Source organism: Rhamphochromis sp. 'chilingali' (assembly GCF_963969265.1).
Source record: "Rhamphochromis sp. 'chilingali' genome assembly, chromosome: 7".
In the NCBI taxonomy this organism is placed as follows: domain Eukaryota; kingdom Metazoa; phylum Chordata; class Actinopteri; order Cichliformes; family Cichlidae; genus Rhamphochromis; species Rhamphochromis sp. 'chilingali'.
This window is the reverse complement of record NC_137934.1, coordinates 25904227-25921131: the sequence shown is the minus strand read 5'-3', so window position 1 is coordinate 25921131 and position 16905 is coordinate 25904227. Positions and strand designations below refer to the sequence as shown.

Below are 16905 nucleotides of genomic sequence, written 5' to 3'. Positions count from 1 at the left end.
AAAAAGTCAAAGAAAATCTTATTGCATGTTCACTTCCGAAGGATAATAATAATAATGATAATAATAATAATAATAATAATAATAATAATAGAAGTAGTGTAATATAGCATGATGACAGCTTTTTAAATGACACTGGAAATACTTTAGTACTTTTACTGAAGTAAAATCTAGGTGCCTGCCCATTATGCTGTTGGGGTATTTTACCTCAGCACCGCTCCTTTCAATACGCGTAATTAGGCGATGCTTCTTACACAACTGAACAGCAGATGTATGACAGTAAAATGGTCTGTATAGTAAAGCGTCGAAATTCTAATATAATTATATAAATCTACACATTTGCACTCCACTGACATGTCCTCAGGGACTCAATGGCTGCCGGCGCTACCGGGCCCTCTGACCGCCACCAGTAGGCAACGGGTGAAGTGTCTTGCCCAAGGACACAATGACCGAGACTGCCAAGCCGGGGCTCGAACCGGCAACCTTCCGATTACAAGGCGAACTCCCAACTCTTGAGCCACGATATTGTAGTATGAAGTATAAAGTGCAGGCTCTAGCTTGTGAAATTGTTCAAGTTAAACATGCACTGTGTGTGTGTGCAACACAGCATGTGTGAGATTTATAGTGTATCAATGTCAGGACCCACACACACACTCACAAGGAGGGCTGGGTATTGTTTTCCCCTCGCCAATAGTAGGCTGGACATTGTCAAAGCCAAACCACCAATCACAGTTCGCTTCTGGACACCCTTCTCCGCCCACTGCTCTATAAAGAAGGGAGCTCCAGCTGGCGGACAAGCAGCTGACAGCGCAACGATTATCTTAACACAGCAGCTGGAATAATTACAATACGTTCATTTTTATTTTTTGCTATATTCTGACTGGATATTAATAATTTCCTTTTATATATCTAATATGGCAGACAGCCAGGTGGAAAGCAGCGGAGAACTGAGCACCAAGGTAAGGACAATAGAAGGAGACAGGGCACGATGCTTTTTCTAACTCTTGCTTCCATTTATAACTGTAACATGTTACTAATTTTTCTATTTTAAGCACAGTGCGTATGAAAAAGAAGACTACCAGTTTTCTAGATGATATTCATTATGACCTGCTTGTATGCACGAAATTCTAATATAAATCTACACATTTGTCATCCATTGACATATGTACTGAAGGATCGGAGCTAATGGATGAGGAATAAAGACGGGCTTATTAAGGTACTAGTTTTGGCACAGGGAACATTTCTAAGCTTCCTCGGTGGGCAGCTTAATACCGCCTCCCAGTTTCATTTAGAGTCAGACATGCAGAGATTGTAGGATGCCTGTCTGTCATTTCACAAACTACATATACGGCCGCTGTACTCGTCAATGCAGGTGTGTGTTCTGTGAGGGCTGTCCCGATCTGTCGCCAAACTCTCGGATAGTTGAGGGAACTGAACCGGCTGAGGCGCGCAGAACTATTACTTTTACTGTTTGGGGAACGTTTAGAAGTCGAAGCAGTGACCGAAAGCAAATAAAGACCTTCAGGGATGGAGGTAGGATAGCAGAGTGGGTTATCTCCCGCCCGGCACCGAGTGTTTCCATTCACGACCGCGGGACTATCACAGAGCCACATCTAGTCTTGTTAAACTACTGTTCTGGTTTTGGTTTAACATAGTAAATATCGGCTTCATTGTTAGTGCTTCTGATACGTATTCGTGTAATCATTCACAAAAGCAAATGGTAGTTCCGCTGCGGTGAAACGGCGTGGACACGCATGTTTCTAACTGTCCAGCTCTGTGTTGTCTGTAACTCCAGTGACGCGATCGAGCAATAATCTGAGTTTATGCATGTGGAGCTCCACCTCACTGCTACTGTGGCCCTCAGCGGAGCTGGGAGCGTGTCGTCACGGTGGAGGCAGGCTGCTGTGCCCGACCCTCGGGCCTCTCTTCTTCTTTAACCGAGTTTTCTTTAATGTCTCAGTTTCCTCGCGCCTCGTGTACCCGCTGGTACTGTAGTACTGAGTGATGCCGAGGGGACGCTGGTGGTTTCTGCTCAGTTTGTTTCCCAGCAGCTCCATTTCAAACAAAGGCTGACAGCGAGCGACGCGGCGCAGGGTGTTCTACAGGTACACGCTAATTCAAACAGCTGGCGCGCGAGCCGTGCCCGTGAAGCTGTGCATGTCTGTCTGCAAGCCGACTCGCGCGCTCCACGAGGGGTGGAAGCCTTCCTTTCGTCTAACCAGGTGCCATTCTAGGTTCAAACTCTTAGGGGGGCTCAGCTCCCAATCATAATGTGCTGTTCATAATATGCTCTTTGCAAATGTAATCAGCCCTTCTTACATCAGCAGACCTCAGGTCAATTGAATAATCATTACACCTTCAAAAGCAGCCTAATTAGTTGGATAACCTAGTGTAGTGTCTAAGAATAATTCAGAGTAAGTAGAAATTTCAGTCTAATCCACTCGTTTTAATGTGGAGCCTTTAGTTATCAAACCCAAGGCAAAGGCTCAGTGTTTTAAGAACTATTTATGGCAATCAGATAAGATGAGAGACATGGAGATTATTTCAGTCTCTTAACCACACAGAGGCAGTCCAACAACTCATCAAGCACTTAAACTAGCACACAGACACTGGAAAACCACTCCAAAGACCTGGAGTGGCAGGGTGCAAACGCGCGTTTTATTATGCAAACTCAGCACAGAGCATCATGTACCCCAATTTCACGAGTGAAGAATAGATTTGTAGTCCTGTTCAGCCATGTTTAGAAGGAATCCTGTGAAATGCTGCATTCATGTAAATATGCTCTGTTTAGAGCGTGCTACTGGAAAGCAGAGTGAGCGTTCATGAAAGGCACCGAAAACTACTTTGTTAAAAATAACTTTTGTTTTTCCAGCCAACTGCAACTTAAAGCGTCGAAGCACTGTGTTTGTAAACGATAACTGGCATCCCATTTCCACAGAGGTGAGGACAGGAGGGAAAAACCCGAGAGGTTTTGCGCTCATACTGACAAAAATATTCACTTTGAGTATTTGTTTTCTATTTGTTTTAGGCATAGATAAATAATGATGATGCGGTAATTAGTCTTTTGTCTAATCTTTTGGTTTGTGGTGATGAGAGGCTTTCTCTGTGGTGTTTCCTTATTATTTTGAGGAAAGCTGAAATGTGGAGATCATGGTTGTTGTTTTCAAGGCAAACTGCCATGGCTGCCATACCCTCTGTGTAGGTGACTTAATGAAATTGTACTTCAGATACTTCATTATCTGACAGTTTGTATCACTATTGGAATTTTATATAAAGTCACCCAGCTGTACAGCTAAAAAAAAAAAAAAAAAATTAATAAATTTTTGATTTGCTTTTTCTCATTGCTTTTTTATTCCTAGTATTTTTTTTGTTGTTTGTTTTTTTTGTTTCTACACAAAAACAAAGAACTATATTGAGAACATGCATCTTAGGTCATACAAATGCCTACTAAACCAGTTAAAACCATGTGAAATGGTCATTTTATTTTGTTTTAATTCATCATGGCATGACTTTGCAGAGAAATTGCAAAAGGCAGTCTTCCTTCAGTGGAAGGATAAGATGATGTGGTTTAAAAATGCCATGTGGCTGCTTTCCTCCTCCACTTTCATGGCATGTATGTTTTTTGTTTCTGGACTATGATGAGCAAACCTGGATGCAGCTGGAGAAGCTTCAGCTTAAGTGGTTATTGTTGGCATTACTGTGATTCTTATAGGAGGTGCGCTGATTTGGTGAGTAAATAATTTACTTTTTCTGCCTTCTTGCAGTGTCAGGTTTATAAACTTGCTAGCCAGTGTTAGCCTAGCCTTGTAGCATGCTGCCGCCTCTCGGCTTCTGTTGGTTAAAAAAACATAAACCCTGCAGCTTTAACTTTTTCGTTTACATTTCTCTCAGTGAAACTAACTGTTGTTGATTCGAAATGGGAAAGGTGAGCTTATAAATCATTAGATAAGAGACGAGACGTTTTCGCAGCTCTTGACAAGACACAAATGAACAACTACAGGCCGATCTCAAATCTCCCGTTTTTAAGTAAGATCATTGAAAAAGCAGTTTCCCAACAGCTCAGTTACTTCTTAAAACAGAATAATTGCTACGATGCCTTCCAGTCAGGTTTTAGACAGAACCACAGCACTGAAACCGCTCTGACCAAAGTGTTTAATGACATATGTCTGAATACAGACAGTGGAAAAATGTCAGTCCTAGTTTTACTGGATCTCAGTGCAGCATTTGATACAGTTGACCACAACATATTACTCAAACGACTGGAGAACTGGACAGGTCTTTCAGGAACTGTACTAAACTGGTTCAAAACATACGTAGAAAACAGGAAATACTTTGTATCAATAGGTAACTTCACATCTGAGCAGACAAGTATCACATGTGGAGTTCCCCAAGGTTCCATCTTGGGACCCCTTCTGTTTAACATCTACATGCTCCCACTGGCACAGATTATAAACAACAACAAAATAAACTATCACAGCTATGCAGATGACACACAAATATATATCACAATGTCACCAGGAGACCGAGGCCCTGTACAGGCTCTTGGTAAATGCATTGAGGAAATCAATGACTGGTTGTGCCACAATTTTCTCCAGCTAAACAAAAACAAAACTGAGGTAATAGTCTTTGGCGCCAAAGAAAAACGATTACAGGTCACCAGAGAACTTCAATCTATACATCTAAAAACCACAAACCAGGCGAGAAATTTGGGTGTAGTGATGGATGCAGACCTAAACTTAGAAAAACACATTAAGACAATAACAAAGTCAGCTTACTATCACCTCAAGAATATATCAAGGATAAAAGATCTGATGTCTCAACAGGACCTGGAAAAACTAGTCCATGCATTCATCTTTAGTAGGCTTGATTACTGTAACAGCATCTTTACAGGTCTACCTAAAAAATCAGTCAGACAACTACAGCTCATTCAGAACTCTGCTGCTCGAGTCCTCACTAAGACCAAAAAAGTGGACCACATCAGTCCAGCTCTGAGGTCTTTACACTGGCTGCCTGTCCGTCAGAGGATAGACTTTAAAGTTCTGATGCTGGTCTATAAAGCTCTGAATGGTTTAGGACCAAAATACATCAATGACCTCCTGACCCAGTATGAACCTTCCAGATCCCTCAGGTCATCTGGATCCGGTCTTTTATCAGTTCCCAGAGTCAGAACCAGACACGGAGAAGCTGCATTCAGCTTTTATGCTCCTTATATCTGGAACAAACTCCCAGAAAGCCTCAGATCAGCTGAAACACTCAGTTTATTTAAATCCAGGTTGAAGACTCACCTGTTCTCAGCTGCATTTGAATAAAGCACCAAATCCACACTTTAAGCTTAAATTTCAAAACTTACATTTAACTACTGATTTTATCTACTGTTCTGATTTTATCTGTTTTGATTTTATATACTGTTGTTGTTTTGTTTGTTAATTAGTTAGTTAGTTTATTTGCTTGTTTTATTCAATTTTAAATCATGCTTTTTATTTGTTCTTGTTTCTAATGTCTCTGTAAAGCACTTTGAATCACCTTGTTGTTGAATTGTGCTATACAAATAAACTTGCCTTGCCTTGCCTTGCCTTGCCTTGCCTCTTAGCAGCGTTGTCATGTTTTCACCTCACACAAACTGTTAGGTGGCAAAAGCACAATAATTTACAAGCATGTATTCAAACTCCTGCATTTGTTTTAATGCTTTATGGCTACATCTGCGGCATCTGTGAATGTCAAATCTAGCCATTCTTTATCAACATAAACAAACTGCTTTTACATTACTGCTTTTACAGTTCCCATTTCTGTATAGCTGTATATCTCAGATTTCTGTAAAGTTATTTATTTCATATTCTGTATAGTTTTTCATATTTATATCCTGTTCATAGCCTGTACATAGCTTGTACTCACTACAGCCTTTACATACTTAGTTATAGAATATTCACAACATACTTCATACCGTGTACATTATAACATACCATAATAGACCCATTTCTGTAGTATACTTACATATCTATACTATTGCTAATATATATTGTAATATATCTATATCACTAAAGCACTTCTGGATGGATGCAAACTGCATTTCGTTGCCCTGTGCATGTGCAATGACAAAAAAGTTGTATTCTATTCTATTTAACTAGCAACATTTCTGCTTAGTTACATTTTTAAAAAAGTAGTCTTAATACCATTACTTTTTACTAAAAACTGTATTCGTATACAAGTTTTGTTGTGAAAGTCAAATTTAAGACATCCAGAACATTTTGGGGTAGCCTGTGTTAGATATAAACACAGCCACAAGTTTTATCTGGTCATCTTGCTTATTAGAAACTGTAACAAGAAACTGTAACAAGTAACAACTTTAACAACATTAAGTTCTATGTTGTAAACAACAGAACTTTATGTTGTAAGTTATCTATGGTTGCACAGCCATTAGGCATCTAATCTGCTTCTGAATAATTTGCTGGTTTTTATTCTTGTTTTCTTTCTTTCTTTTTTCTTTTTACTTTGTCAGAGATTTCTCAGAGAGTTTGCAGAATTGTCGTTAGACTGAAAGAGTTTAATGATTGCCCACATTACACTGAACTCTTGCAAGTCTAGAAAAGGAGCTGTTGGACAGACATCAGTTGAGTGGTAAGTATTTTTTGTTTTCCAGTAGATTAGTAATATTCAGTGTCATCTATATCAATCATGCTAAATGTTTAATCATACTTTAGACCAACCTGTTTTACTCCTCTAATTTATTCTTTGGCTTTGGGAAATTGTTTCTTTACCAAGCTTTTCGTGCTTTCTGTTATTAGTCCTCAGATATGACTGCATTATGCTGTTGTCCTCGGACGCATTAAAGCAGGACTTTGTGTACATTTCATTAGACATGTTGTGTAAGTAAATACAAACAACAGTTTGGGCTGCATTTCTTGAAAGATTATATTTCACAAACTTAGTTTAGAGGTACCACAATGTCTGTACAGTATATAGCAAAGTCTGAACGTTTGAGCTATCAACTCAACTGAGTTGGATCAGGTGGTGGGGGAGGATGCTGGACAGACCTGTCACACCCAAGCATATAGGCTGCACATGGGATGCCTGCCAGAAGCCCCAGTTCAGGAGATCTTAATATCCCAGTTCAACAGTTTCCAAGGGAGGGTGGGGACATTGAGTCAAAATGGACAATGTTCTGCACCTCCATAGCTGATGCTGCTGCAGCAAGGAGCTGCGGCCGGTAGGTGGTTGGTGCCTGTCGTGGTGGTAATCTCAGAAGGGAGGCATCAAGCTGAAGGAAGAGTCCTACCAGCCTTGGTTAGCCAGGTGGTGGCCTCCGCCTCGCAATGGAGCAGTTCACAGCTGAGTGTGAAGTGGCGGGAATGAGAATCAGCACCTCCAGATCTGTGGCCATGGTCCTCAGCTGGAAAAGGGTGGAGCGTCCACTCTGGCTAAAGGACGAGTTGCTGCCCCAAATGGAAGCGTTTAGGTATCTTGGGGTCTTGTTCACAAATGAGCAGAGAGAAGAACAAAAGATTGGCAGATGGATTGGGGCCACAGCTGCAATCCTCAGAGTAGAGCTGCTACTCCTCCACATCGAAAGGAGCCAGTCGAGGTGGTTTGGGCGTGTCCCACCGGGAGGAGGCCCCAGAGCAGACCCAGGACATGCGGTCTGGGGGTTCTCTGCTTAGACCCCTGCCCCCGCGACCCAGCTGTGGATAAGTGGAAGAAAATGGATGGATGGCATAATTGGTATTATCAAATTGACGGCATTTTTTGAAAACAGTGTAATAATGTAACTTGATTGTCTAAAATGCAGAAAAAATGTTTTAAGAGCAAATATAACTTGGTGTTCTAAAGAATGGGCAGCGCGGTGATTAGTTCGATTCCGCCACCTGGCCAGGGCCTTTCTGTGTGGAGTTTGCATGGTCGTGTTGGCGTGGGTTCTCTTCAGGTACTCCGGACTATCCCACGACCAAAGACATGTGGTTAGGTCAATTGGTTATTCGAAAGTGCAAGTGGGTGTGAATCAGAGTGTAAATGGTTGCCTGTCTCATGTGTTGTGACAGACTGGCGACATGTCCAGGGTGTACCCTGCCTCTCTATGGTAGCTGGGATTATCTCCAGCCTCCCGCCGCCAACCTGAAAAGGATAAGCGGAAGAGAATGAATGAATTCTAAAGAATATGATTGTTTCCTTGCAGAACGCAAGGAGAGATGAGTCCTCCGTCACAGATGGTGTGGTCAGTGAAGATGGTCACCTGCATCTTCAAGGTCATTGGATCTCCAACCCACATCCACTGCCACTGTACGGGGATGTTGGGACAATGTTAAAGACTTTCTTCAGGCACTTATATTTGAATCACCTAAATCTATGACAGTCATTTTGAAAGTAATGCCAGGACCTTCACATCCTTAAAGTATTACAAGCTTGTGTGTTTAAATGCACAACAAATGTGGTGTTAGAGCTACAGACTACACTGAACATTTGATAGACAGAAATTGAAACTAGGACTTTGTTTCATTATACGGTTATTAAAGCTTTAAATTGTGTAACAAATAAATATGAAATTTACATTTGGTAATATTTAAAATAAAATTCAATAACACAGGCTACTATAGCGGCAGTATACTTGTTTGTTGTTCAGCAGAACAGTGTCCAGTATGTTGGCTGATATACTTTTTTGCGTTTGAAAATAAAAGTTGGGCTGATTTTAACTACATTACGAGAAGTGTTTTTAATTATACTTACAGTGTTTATATCTGAGTGTTGTTGAACTAGAAATCTCTTAAACTCAAGGAATATAAAAAGCAATGTGATTTTAGTTGCATTCAGTTTGTATGTAGACAAATTAAAAATAGTAACTTACCACAATTTTTTTTTTTCAGAAGTTTTTTTTTTTTTTAATATAATTGATCTTGAAATGTTTGTCATTGACCAAACATTTACTATTGTTCAGAAAATCCAAGATATTCTTAGTGCTGTGTACTCACAATGAAGAAGCTGTCCTAAGTTGGTGATCTTAAGTACGCTTATTTCTTTTTTGAGGCAACGAGCTTGCATATTTTTTTTTTAAAACTCTGTAAGAACTAATTATGACCAATGTACTCATAATTAATAAGTTGCCCTAACTTGGTTATTTTAAATAAGCTTTTTGTATGTTTTTCTTTTCGTTATTTTTTTTTTTTTTTTTTTTTTTTTTTTTAGGCAATAAGTTTGCATATTTGATTAAATTTTTTTAAGTTTTGTGAACTAATTAGATTTTACAGTCTATCCACTCCAATGTTGAAAAGATGGTGCAGAAAGCTGCATCTGGTCAGGGAAGAGTTGGACAGATTTGTAAAAAATGAAGTGGCTGCAGTGGACAGGTGCAAGGATATCGATGGTTACACCATGTGCAATACAGAGGATGTAGGTTGTGTCACAAGATGGTCGATCAATTTGTTTCACTAACTCAACCACACAAGACATTTTGTAGAGGGTATAGGAGCTGTGGAAGCTAGCCTGTAAACAACTGTAATCTGCACATTTTGTTTAAAAGAAACAAAAGAAAACAAAAATACTCCTCCGTACTGTAACGCTCGCCCACATTTGTAACAAAAAATAGACCTGCAATAGAAACGTATTTAGAAGCATGCATGTGAGTAAAAAGTACGACAACATAAAGCCCACGCAGAGCCCAGTGTTTCAACAGAAAGCCTGGTAACACAACAGAAGCAGTGATGATAATGTCACATGTTAACGTTGGCTTGACGTCTGTCTACACTGTGCACTACAAAGTGCAAAGAGGAGACGACACATTGAGCTCAGCTGGAGTGAAAACTTTTTTCTAGCTGTAATGACCATTAAAACCTTCAGTGGGTAAAGCTGGCAGGAGCCCGTCATCAAAGAACCTGATCAACAAACTCCAATGTAAAGAAAAGCAAACCCTGTAGCTGCTCCATCCACGGCTCTTTGTTCTACACAGCAACAAATCTACAGTTAAGCTACAGACGTACGGCTACATTAAAATATGCAGATGAACTGTTCACTTAGTCTGATACCACGTTTAGATTAGGCTGCTGCAGGTGACCTGCAACACCTGAGTCTAAAGGGGGCCATGAGGTGTACTAGACAGTATTTATTTGAAGCTTTTGTAACATTATTTTTCAGATTTAAAGTGAAATATTATAAAATATTGTGTTAATGAAATTGTTTTAATATTTAAAAATATAAAATGAAAAGCTTTTTTCCCCCACAGACTAATAAAAATGTTGTGGATCATGAGCCACTGGCCTGGGGCTGTTACGTTGCACCAAATGATTACTGACATTAATTATTAACATGTGCAGCATCATAATGTTGTGTTCAGCAGGACAAAATCTTCAGAATGTGCATATGCTCACTTTTCTTCACCGCTGCTACCACATGCTCCTTTAAAGGCTTAAAAACAAACTCACTCAATCATTTTGCACATGTAAACATGCAGACACACACCTGCACAGTCACATACTCATGAACACATACCTAATCTATGTCATCCAGCAGATACAACACTGTCAGAACCTTTTCCCACTGTTAACGTAAGAAAGCCTAACAGACAGTTTTATTTTATGTATTATGTTGCATGTATACCTTATATCATTTGACATTACAGTACTTTAGATCATTTATCTATTTTTGCATTTAAGAAAATGTTTTCTTTAAAAAACTACATTACTCCGGTTTCACTTATTTAGGGGTAAAGATTTCACCGAATCTAAAAGAAATGTATAGTCTGAACTACACCCCTTTGATTTAGACCATCAATCGCGATTTGGGTAGGTGGTGCAGCCTCCCTCTGTCTCTCTTAGGTCGTATTCACCTGGTCAAGATGAATATCCTCCCTCGCCTCTTGTATTTATTCCAGATGTTACCGCTTGCTCTGTCCAAAAAGGTTTTGTCAAAATTAAATGGTTCAATTATTTCTTTTATATGGCGTAAGAAAAGACCTAGGCTGAGATACAGTTTTCTGTGTTTGCCTGTTCAGAAAGGCGGTCTTGCCGCTCCCTCCTTCCCACAATACCTCTTGGCTGCACAGTTTAAATTTCTTACAGAATGGTTTATGGACGATCCGGATTCTATTTACCTCAGCGCTGAGTCCACTTCTTTAAAGGGCATTCCGTTGCGGAACCTGCTATATATTTCCTCAGGTAAAGCCACAGTTCTAACACAAGATAATATGGTGCTAAAGAATATGCTCATTATTTGGCGCAAAGTCAGGCGCCTGGAAGGATATTTTAATTGTTTCTCCCTACTTACTCCTATTCATGAAAACCCTGACTTCTTACCTGGTCTTCGGGCTGGTTTTGCGGACTGGTCTCAAAAAGGGATTAATACAGTGGGTGATCTTGTTCATGAGAACTCTCTTCTTACTTTTAATCAACTGAAAAGCAAGTTTGGTCTGACCAATAAGGATTTTTTGAAGTACTTTCAGGTAAAGCACTATATTACTTCTAAATTGAAGGATTTTAATGGAGGGTTTGGTCTTTCTCCTACAGAATCACTCATGGTAAAAACTACCCAACTAAAATGTATCACTGAAAAGATTTATAACATTCTCTCTGATCTTAGAATGGATAACTCTAACAAAATCAAGGGCCAATGGGAATCAGATGTAGGCGTTATAGATGCTGAGGCTTGGGATGAGTTGTGTTGTCGTCCTTTCAAAGCCTTGGCATCTAATTCTATTTGGGAGAGGCAGTTTAAACTTATAAATAGGCTTTATATTACACCCGAGAAGAGACACATAATGTTTCCAGCTTTGCCTAATCTCTGCAACAAATGTCAGTCTGCTGTTGGTTCCTTTTTTCATTGTCTGTGGAGCTGCCCTGTTATTCTACAGTTTTGGAGATCATAGATAAGCTATGTGTTATATTTAATTGCCGACTGCATCTGGGTCCAAGGACTTGCTTGTTAGGACTAAATGATGAGCTACCTGCCGGCTTTCGCAGCAAAGATCTCCTTCACATACTGCTACACTACGCTCGAAAGTGCATTATGGTACTGTGGTGGTGGTCAGAGGGCACGGTGGCGCCAGTGTTCGGCAGCCTCGCCTCTGTCAGTGCGCCCCAGGGTGGCTGTGGCTACAATGTAGCTTGCCATCACCAGTGTGTGAATGTGTGTGTGAATGGGTGGATGACTGGATATGTAAAGCGCTTTGGGGTCCTTAGGGACTAGTAAAGCGCTATATAAATACAGGCCATTTACCATTTACTGTGGATTTCTGATAAGGCTCCATCTGTCAACCAGTGGCTACAGTCTGTGATAAGTATTGTGCCAATGGAAGCCTTCTCTACGGCACTTAAGGACAAACCTTTCCTTTTCTACCGGGACCCTTTTTTGGCCTATCTGGACACTCCTTCTGCTCAGAGGTTGAAATCGGGCTTACGGGATTTAGCCTGGCAACAAAGGGACGATTGTTAACCTTTTTCATTGTTTATTACTATTGCTGTTGGGTTTTTCTTTCTGCCTCCCACGTCCTGCTATACATGTAGATGCATCTTTGTCCTGTGTATGTATATGCTGGTGACTGCTGTTTTCCTGCTTTGCAATTAAAAGTTCAATTAAAAGAAACAAACAAAAAAACAAAAAAACAAAACTACATTAGTTTTTTGACAGATGTCGTATTTAGTTAAACTTTAAGTCAATGCAATTTATATTTACCTTTTTCTCATTTTTGCTCAATTTTCTCTTTCTAAACTAAATAATCTTTCCTAAAAAATTTTCTGAAACCATAAAGTGAGTTATGCTGAGATCACACTTGGTCATTAGGTCATCTCATTTAATCATGTGCTCTTCCTGCATTCATAAAAGTGGGCCAGCATGTCTGAGAATATGTTTTGTTTCAGGAGCTGAAGGAGAAGAAACAGACTGAAGAGACAGAGAATGGAGAAGACTCTGCTGCCAATGGCAAAAATGTAAGAACAGCTCCTGTTAACGCCTCTCGCACCTTTTAGGACGTGGATAGTCCTTGTGTGTTACTGGTGACCAACATAAATCTGTCTCACCGTGTCAGGAAAAGGAAAATGGTGAGGAAGACAATGAGGTAGAGGAGGATGAGGAGGATGTGGGCGACGAAGAGGAGGAGGATAGAGAAGGTAGGTTTTTTTTATGCCATGCTGAGCAAAGAGGTGATGAAACAGAACAACAACAAAACATGTCAATCAATATAATGCAGAGGTGAGAGGAAAAAGCAGACGTGGCGTTGTTTTTAGTGTTGGGGTCATTTTAGGAGTTTGGATTTTTGCAACACCTCCCAACATTTTTGAATGTTTTTGAGCTCAACAAACATCAGCAAACACAGATGCTTGTGTGCAGCTTGTCTCACAGTGTGTTGCTAGCTAAAGGTTCAGCTGCTGTATTACACAGGGAGAGAAAAGAAAGAGAGCTAACTTCACTCCGAGATGGAGAAAGATATGAAAGAGGAAAGGTTAGATTTAAAGGTAAGGACTGCTCAGTGGTGTTTGATAAACTGGAAATTTTCAGTCCTCATGTTTGTAAATCAGATATTGGGTCTGTAATTTACTGGTCAACCACGTCCCTACCCTCACCCACAGTCACAAGCTGTAGTGACCAAAAGAATGAGATCACAGATCCAAATGGGGGAAATGAATCCTCACCCTATCTCTCTTAGAGATAGGGTGAGGATTCAACATTCAACCTTTTCTGTGTCACACAAAGACACGATGGTTGGAACCAAAGATCTCAAATTTGGACTCATCAGACCAAAGCAGAGATTTCCACTGGTGTAATGGCCATTCCTTCTTGTTTTTGGCCCAAACAGATCTCTTCTGCTTGTTGCTTTTCCTGAGTGGTGGTTTTGTAGCAGCTATTTGGCCATAAAGGCCTGATACCTGCAGTCTCTCTATCTGGGCTCTAATCTGAGGTGCTTGCAATTTCTGAGGCTGGTGACTCAGAAATATATACCCTCAGCAGCAGAGGTGACTCTTGGTCTTCCTTTCCTGGGGAGGTTCTCGTGTAAGCCAGTTTAGTCATAGTGCTTGATAGTTTTACGGCTGCACTTGGGGACAGAATCAAAGTTTTAGCAATTTTCCAGATTGACTGACCTTTACTTCTTAAAGCAACGATGGACTGTTGTTTCTCTGTACTTAGCGGATTGGTTCATGCCATAATATGAAGTAGTCAAATAGGGCTCTCAGCTGTGTAGCAAGCTAACTTCTGCACAACACAACTGATGGTCCCAACCCCATTAAGGGGGCAAGAAATTCCACAAATGAACCCTGACAAGGCACAGCTGTGAGGTGAAAACCATTTCAGGTGACTACATCGTGAAGCTTATTGAGAGAAGGCCAAGGGTTTGCTACATATCTAAATTATGAATCATACACACGATGGATAACTACACATAAGACCAATTATTCATGTAAGTAGATAGAAATTTGTCTGCATTATTTATTGATAAAGTTTGACAAGACATCTGTTTAGAAGTCACAGCAGTCACAGTGTGATCCAGGTGGGGTGAAAAATACTGAACTGAAGCCTCGATTTGTTCTACTGTTTCATTCTAACAAGCTTTATCTTTTTGTATTCAGGTGACGAGGAGGACGATGAAGAAGATGACATTGATGGACCGAGGGGGAAGAGAGCAGCTGATGACGATGACGATGACGATGTGAGGATGTGTCCAGCTTACAGGAGCAGCTTTTTATGCTAAAAACAGCAAGAACAGTTAGGGTTACAGCAGATCAGTCACACTGAAGGGCTTCAGTGTTATTTATCCTGAACCCAGATTTGATACTCAAAATATCATATATTTGAAACTTTAGCTCAGTTTTCTGTATAGTTTCAAATTATAAAAACCCTACAGATTTACAGTGCATAATCCAACAGTTATCTAAGATTCCTTTAAATAATAATAATAATAATAATAATAATGATAATAAAAACATAAAACAATGTCCTGTTTAACACGTATCTGGATGGATGTTATCTTTACCTGAAACGTTTTTTAGTGAGGGATAGAAAAGTTCAGAGCACGTCTTTGAAATATGTTTTGTTAACCTGCTGGCAAACATTCATTTTTACTTGTGAAAAGGGGGATAACAAAACATCAATAGCGGTGTTGTATTTTTGTGCAGCATCACCTCTAACCTCGATCTTCTCGGTTTTCAGGATGAGGTTGAAAGCAAGAAGCAGAAGACAGATCAGTAGTGTCTGCAGCGCCCACTCTGCACGGAGGACGACACTGTTGAAAGACAGCCAGCAAACCTTCTACACCTCAGTCCTCCTTTCGTAACAAAAATGTGTTTAAAAAGAAAATTTGTTTGTATTTTTATTTACATTTTATATTTTTGTAAATATTGTAAGGAGTTTGGCCATTTTGCAAAAGTGGGTATACAGTGGTGCTCTGAAGACTTTTAGATCCACGTTCAACATCAACCATCCATACTCGGTCTCGACCAACAACCAGCCTGTCATTCCAACAGCGCACACACACACGTACTACAACTACCTTTTTTCTGTTTTTCTAAGACGTATAGGATGCTAGAAGTTGTGTGTTGACCTGTAGTTGCATGGGAGTGTTAAAATAACTCGGCTCTTCTCCCAGTGCTGGGGATATATTAGTGGTAGTTACTATGAGATTCCAAAGTCGTAGTTTCTCTTGTCCATGTGTCTCTATCTGTGTGTCTGTCATGGCCAGATTATCATTTTTTTTAAAATGTCTGTGCAATTTGGTTGAATAATAAATTCATTTGATTTTGCTTTTAGATTTGGACTGATTCTGCTTTAATTAAAAAAAGAAGTTTGGACAACCAGGAAGTCGCAAAACACTCCTTCTGGTTGTGCTCATGACATGAAAGCTGGTATATTAAGTGTTATTATTTTGGTAGTTTATTAATAAGCCAGGCTGCTGAGCATTTAAAAAAATATCAGAGTAGCTAGCCTCAAAAGTCAGGAAACACACCTCCAGGACATCCATCCTTCACTGCTGACCAACACATGACCCCAATGGTCCTGCAGAAGAAGGGTGGCTGAGCCTCAAAGTAGAGCTGCTGCTCCTCCACACTGAAACAAACCAGTTGAGGTGTTCAGGATATCTGACAAGGATGCTTCCCTGGTTGAAGCCCCAGAGCACTTGGCTGGTCTGAGAACATCTTGGTGTCCCCCCAAATCTTGGAGGAGGTGGCTGGGGAGATGGAATCTATCCCACTATGGATGGCGCAGCTCTCATTCCTAGAAATCTGAACAAATGTATCAAATTCCCCAAAACATGACTATCCAGAGCTGGGACCAGGAAGTAGAGTTGCAGTCTAACACGCCTCTCTGCAGATTCTCGTTTTCTGTCATCCTCCACAAACTGCATCCCCATAGACTCTCTGCTCTCAGACCATCAAAATCAATGATTTACTAGAAGCTCTGTTTTAGCACTATGATCATTTTAAACATGAGGCTGGATGTTAAGACCTTTTATCCCCAATCAGATGTGATGTCAGGGGGACTTGATCTCTCTCTGTCCCACCTTTCTCGACAGTGTTGTCAGCCTCCTAGTAGACAAACCTATCTTATCATTTTCAAAATTCTGACCACCTTCTTATCATATTCACAAGATTTTCAGAACACTTGGCTTCTAACCTTGACCAAAGTCTCTATGGAATCAATCGAAAGTCTTTCTCAAGTTATTGTGTTCATAAACTTGGATGTCAACATTACACGCGGGCCTGGCAGGGTGACAACAATACCTATCAGTCTTTTACAGCTGAAGGGTAAAAATTACTATATTGGACATATCAGCTATGTTTTTATAAATGAATTTACACTGAAAGGTGTTTTCTGTTATGTAACTGTGATTAATGAGGGAAAAAGAACTGATCTGACAACATGACCAAAAAGTGGACCTAAAACCTTTCAAATGGACTGTAGTGTGTATAGACGTTCTATAAACTCTATGCAGAGCTCAGATAA

General features: G+C 40.2%; 1 protein-coding gene across 2 annotated transcripts; it reads left to right on the top strand.

Annotated features, from left to right (window-relative positions):
- The first annotated feature begins 783 nt into the window (after positions 1 to 783).
- Positions 784 to 15696, top strand: LOC308400262 (uncharacterized protein). Of its 2 annotated transcripts, none has more exons than XM_080887849.1 (5): positions 784 to 956; positions 12831 to 12899; positions 12998 to 13079; positions 14535 to 14610; positions 15117 to 15696. In XM_080887849.1, the coding sequence occupies exons 1-5, from the start codon at positions 912 to 914 to the stop codon at positions 15151 to 15153; spliced, it is 309 nt and encodes a 102-aa protein (XP_080743975.1). In that variant the 5' UTR covers positions 784 to 911; the 3' UTR covers positions 15154 to 15696. The 2 variants fall into 2 exon arrangements, with proteins under 2 accessions (XP_080743975.1, XP_080743974.1); XM_080887848.1 differs by having other exon boundaries at positions 14535 to 14614; positions 15115 to 15696.
- The last annotated feature ends 1209 nt before the right edge of the window (positions 15697 to 16905 follow it).

Coding starts and splice junctions, on each gene's coding strand:
- LOC308400262 (XM_080887848.1), top strand. CDS start 912: ATGGCAGACAGCCAGGTGGAAAGCAGCGGAGAACTGAGCACCAAG. Junction 957..12,830: donor GCGGAGAACTGAGCACCAAG/GTAAGGACAATA, acceptor GTTTTGTTTCAG/GAGCTGAAGGAGAAGAAACA. Junction 12,900..12,997: donor CTGCTGCCAATGGCAAAAAT/GTAAGAACAGCT, acceptor TCACCGTGTCAG/GAAAAGGAAAATGGTGAGGA.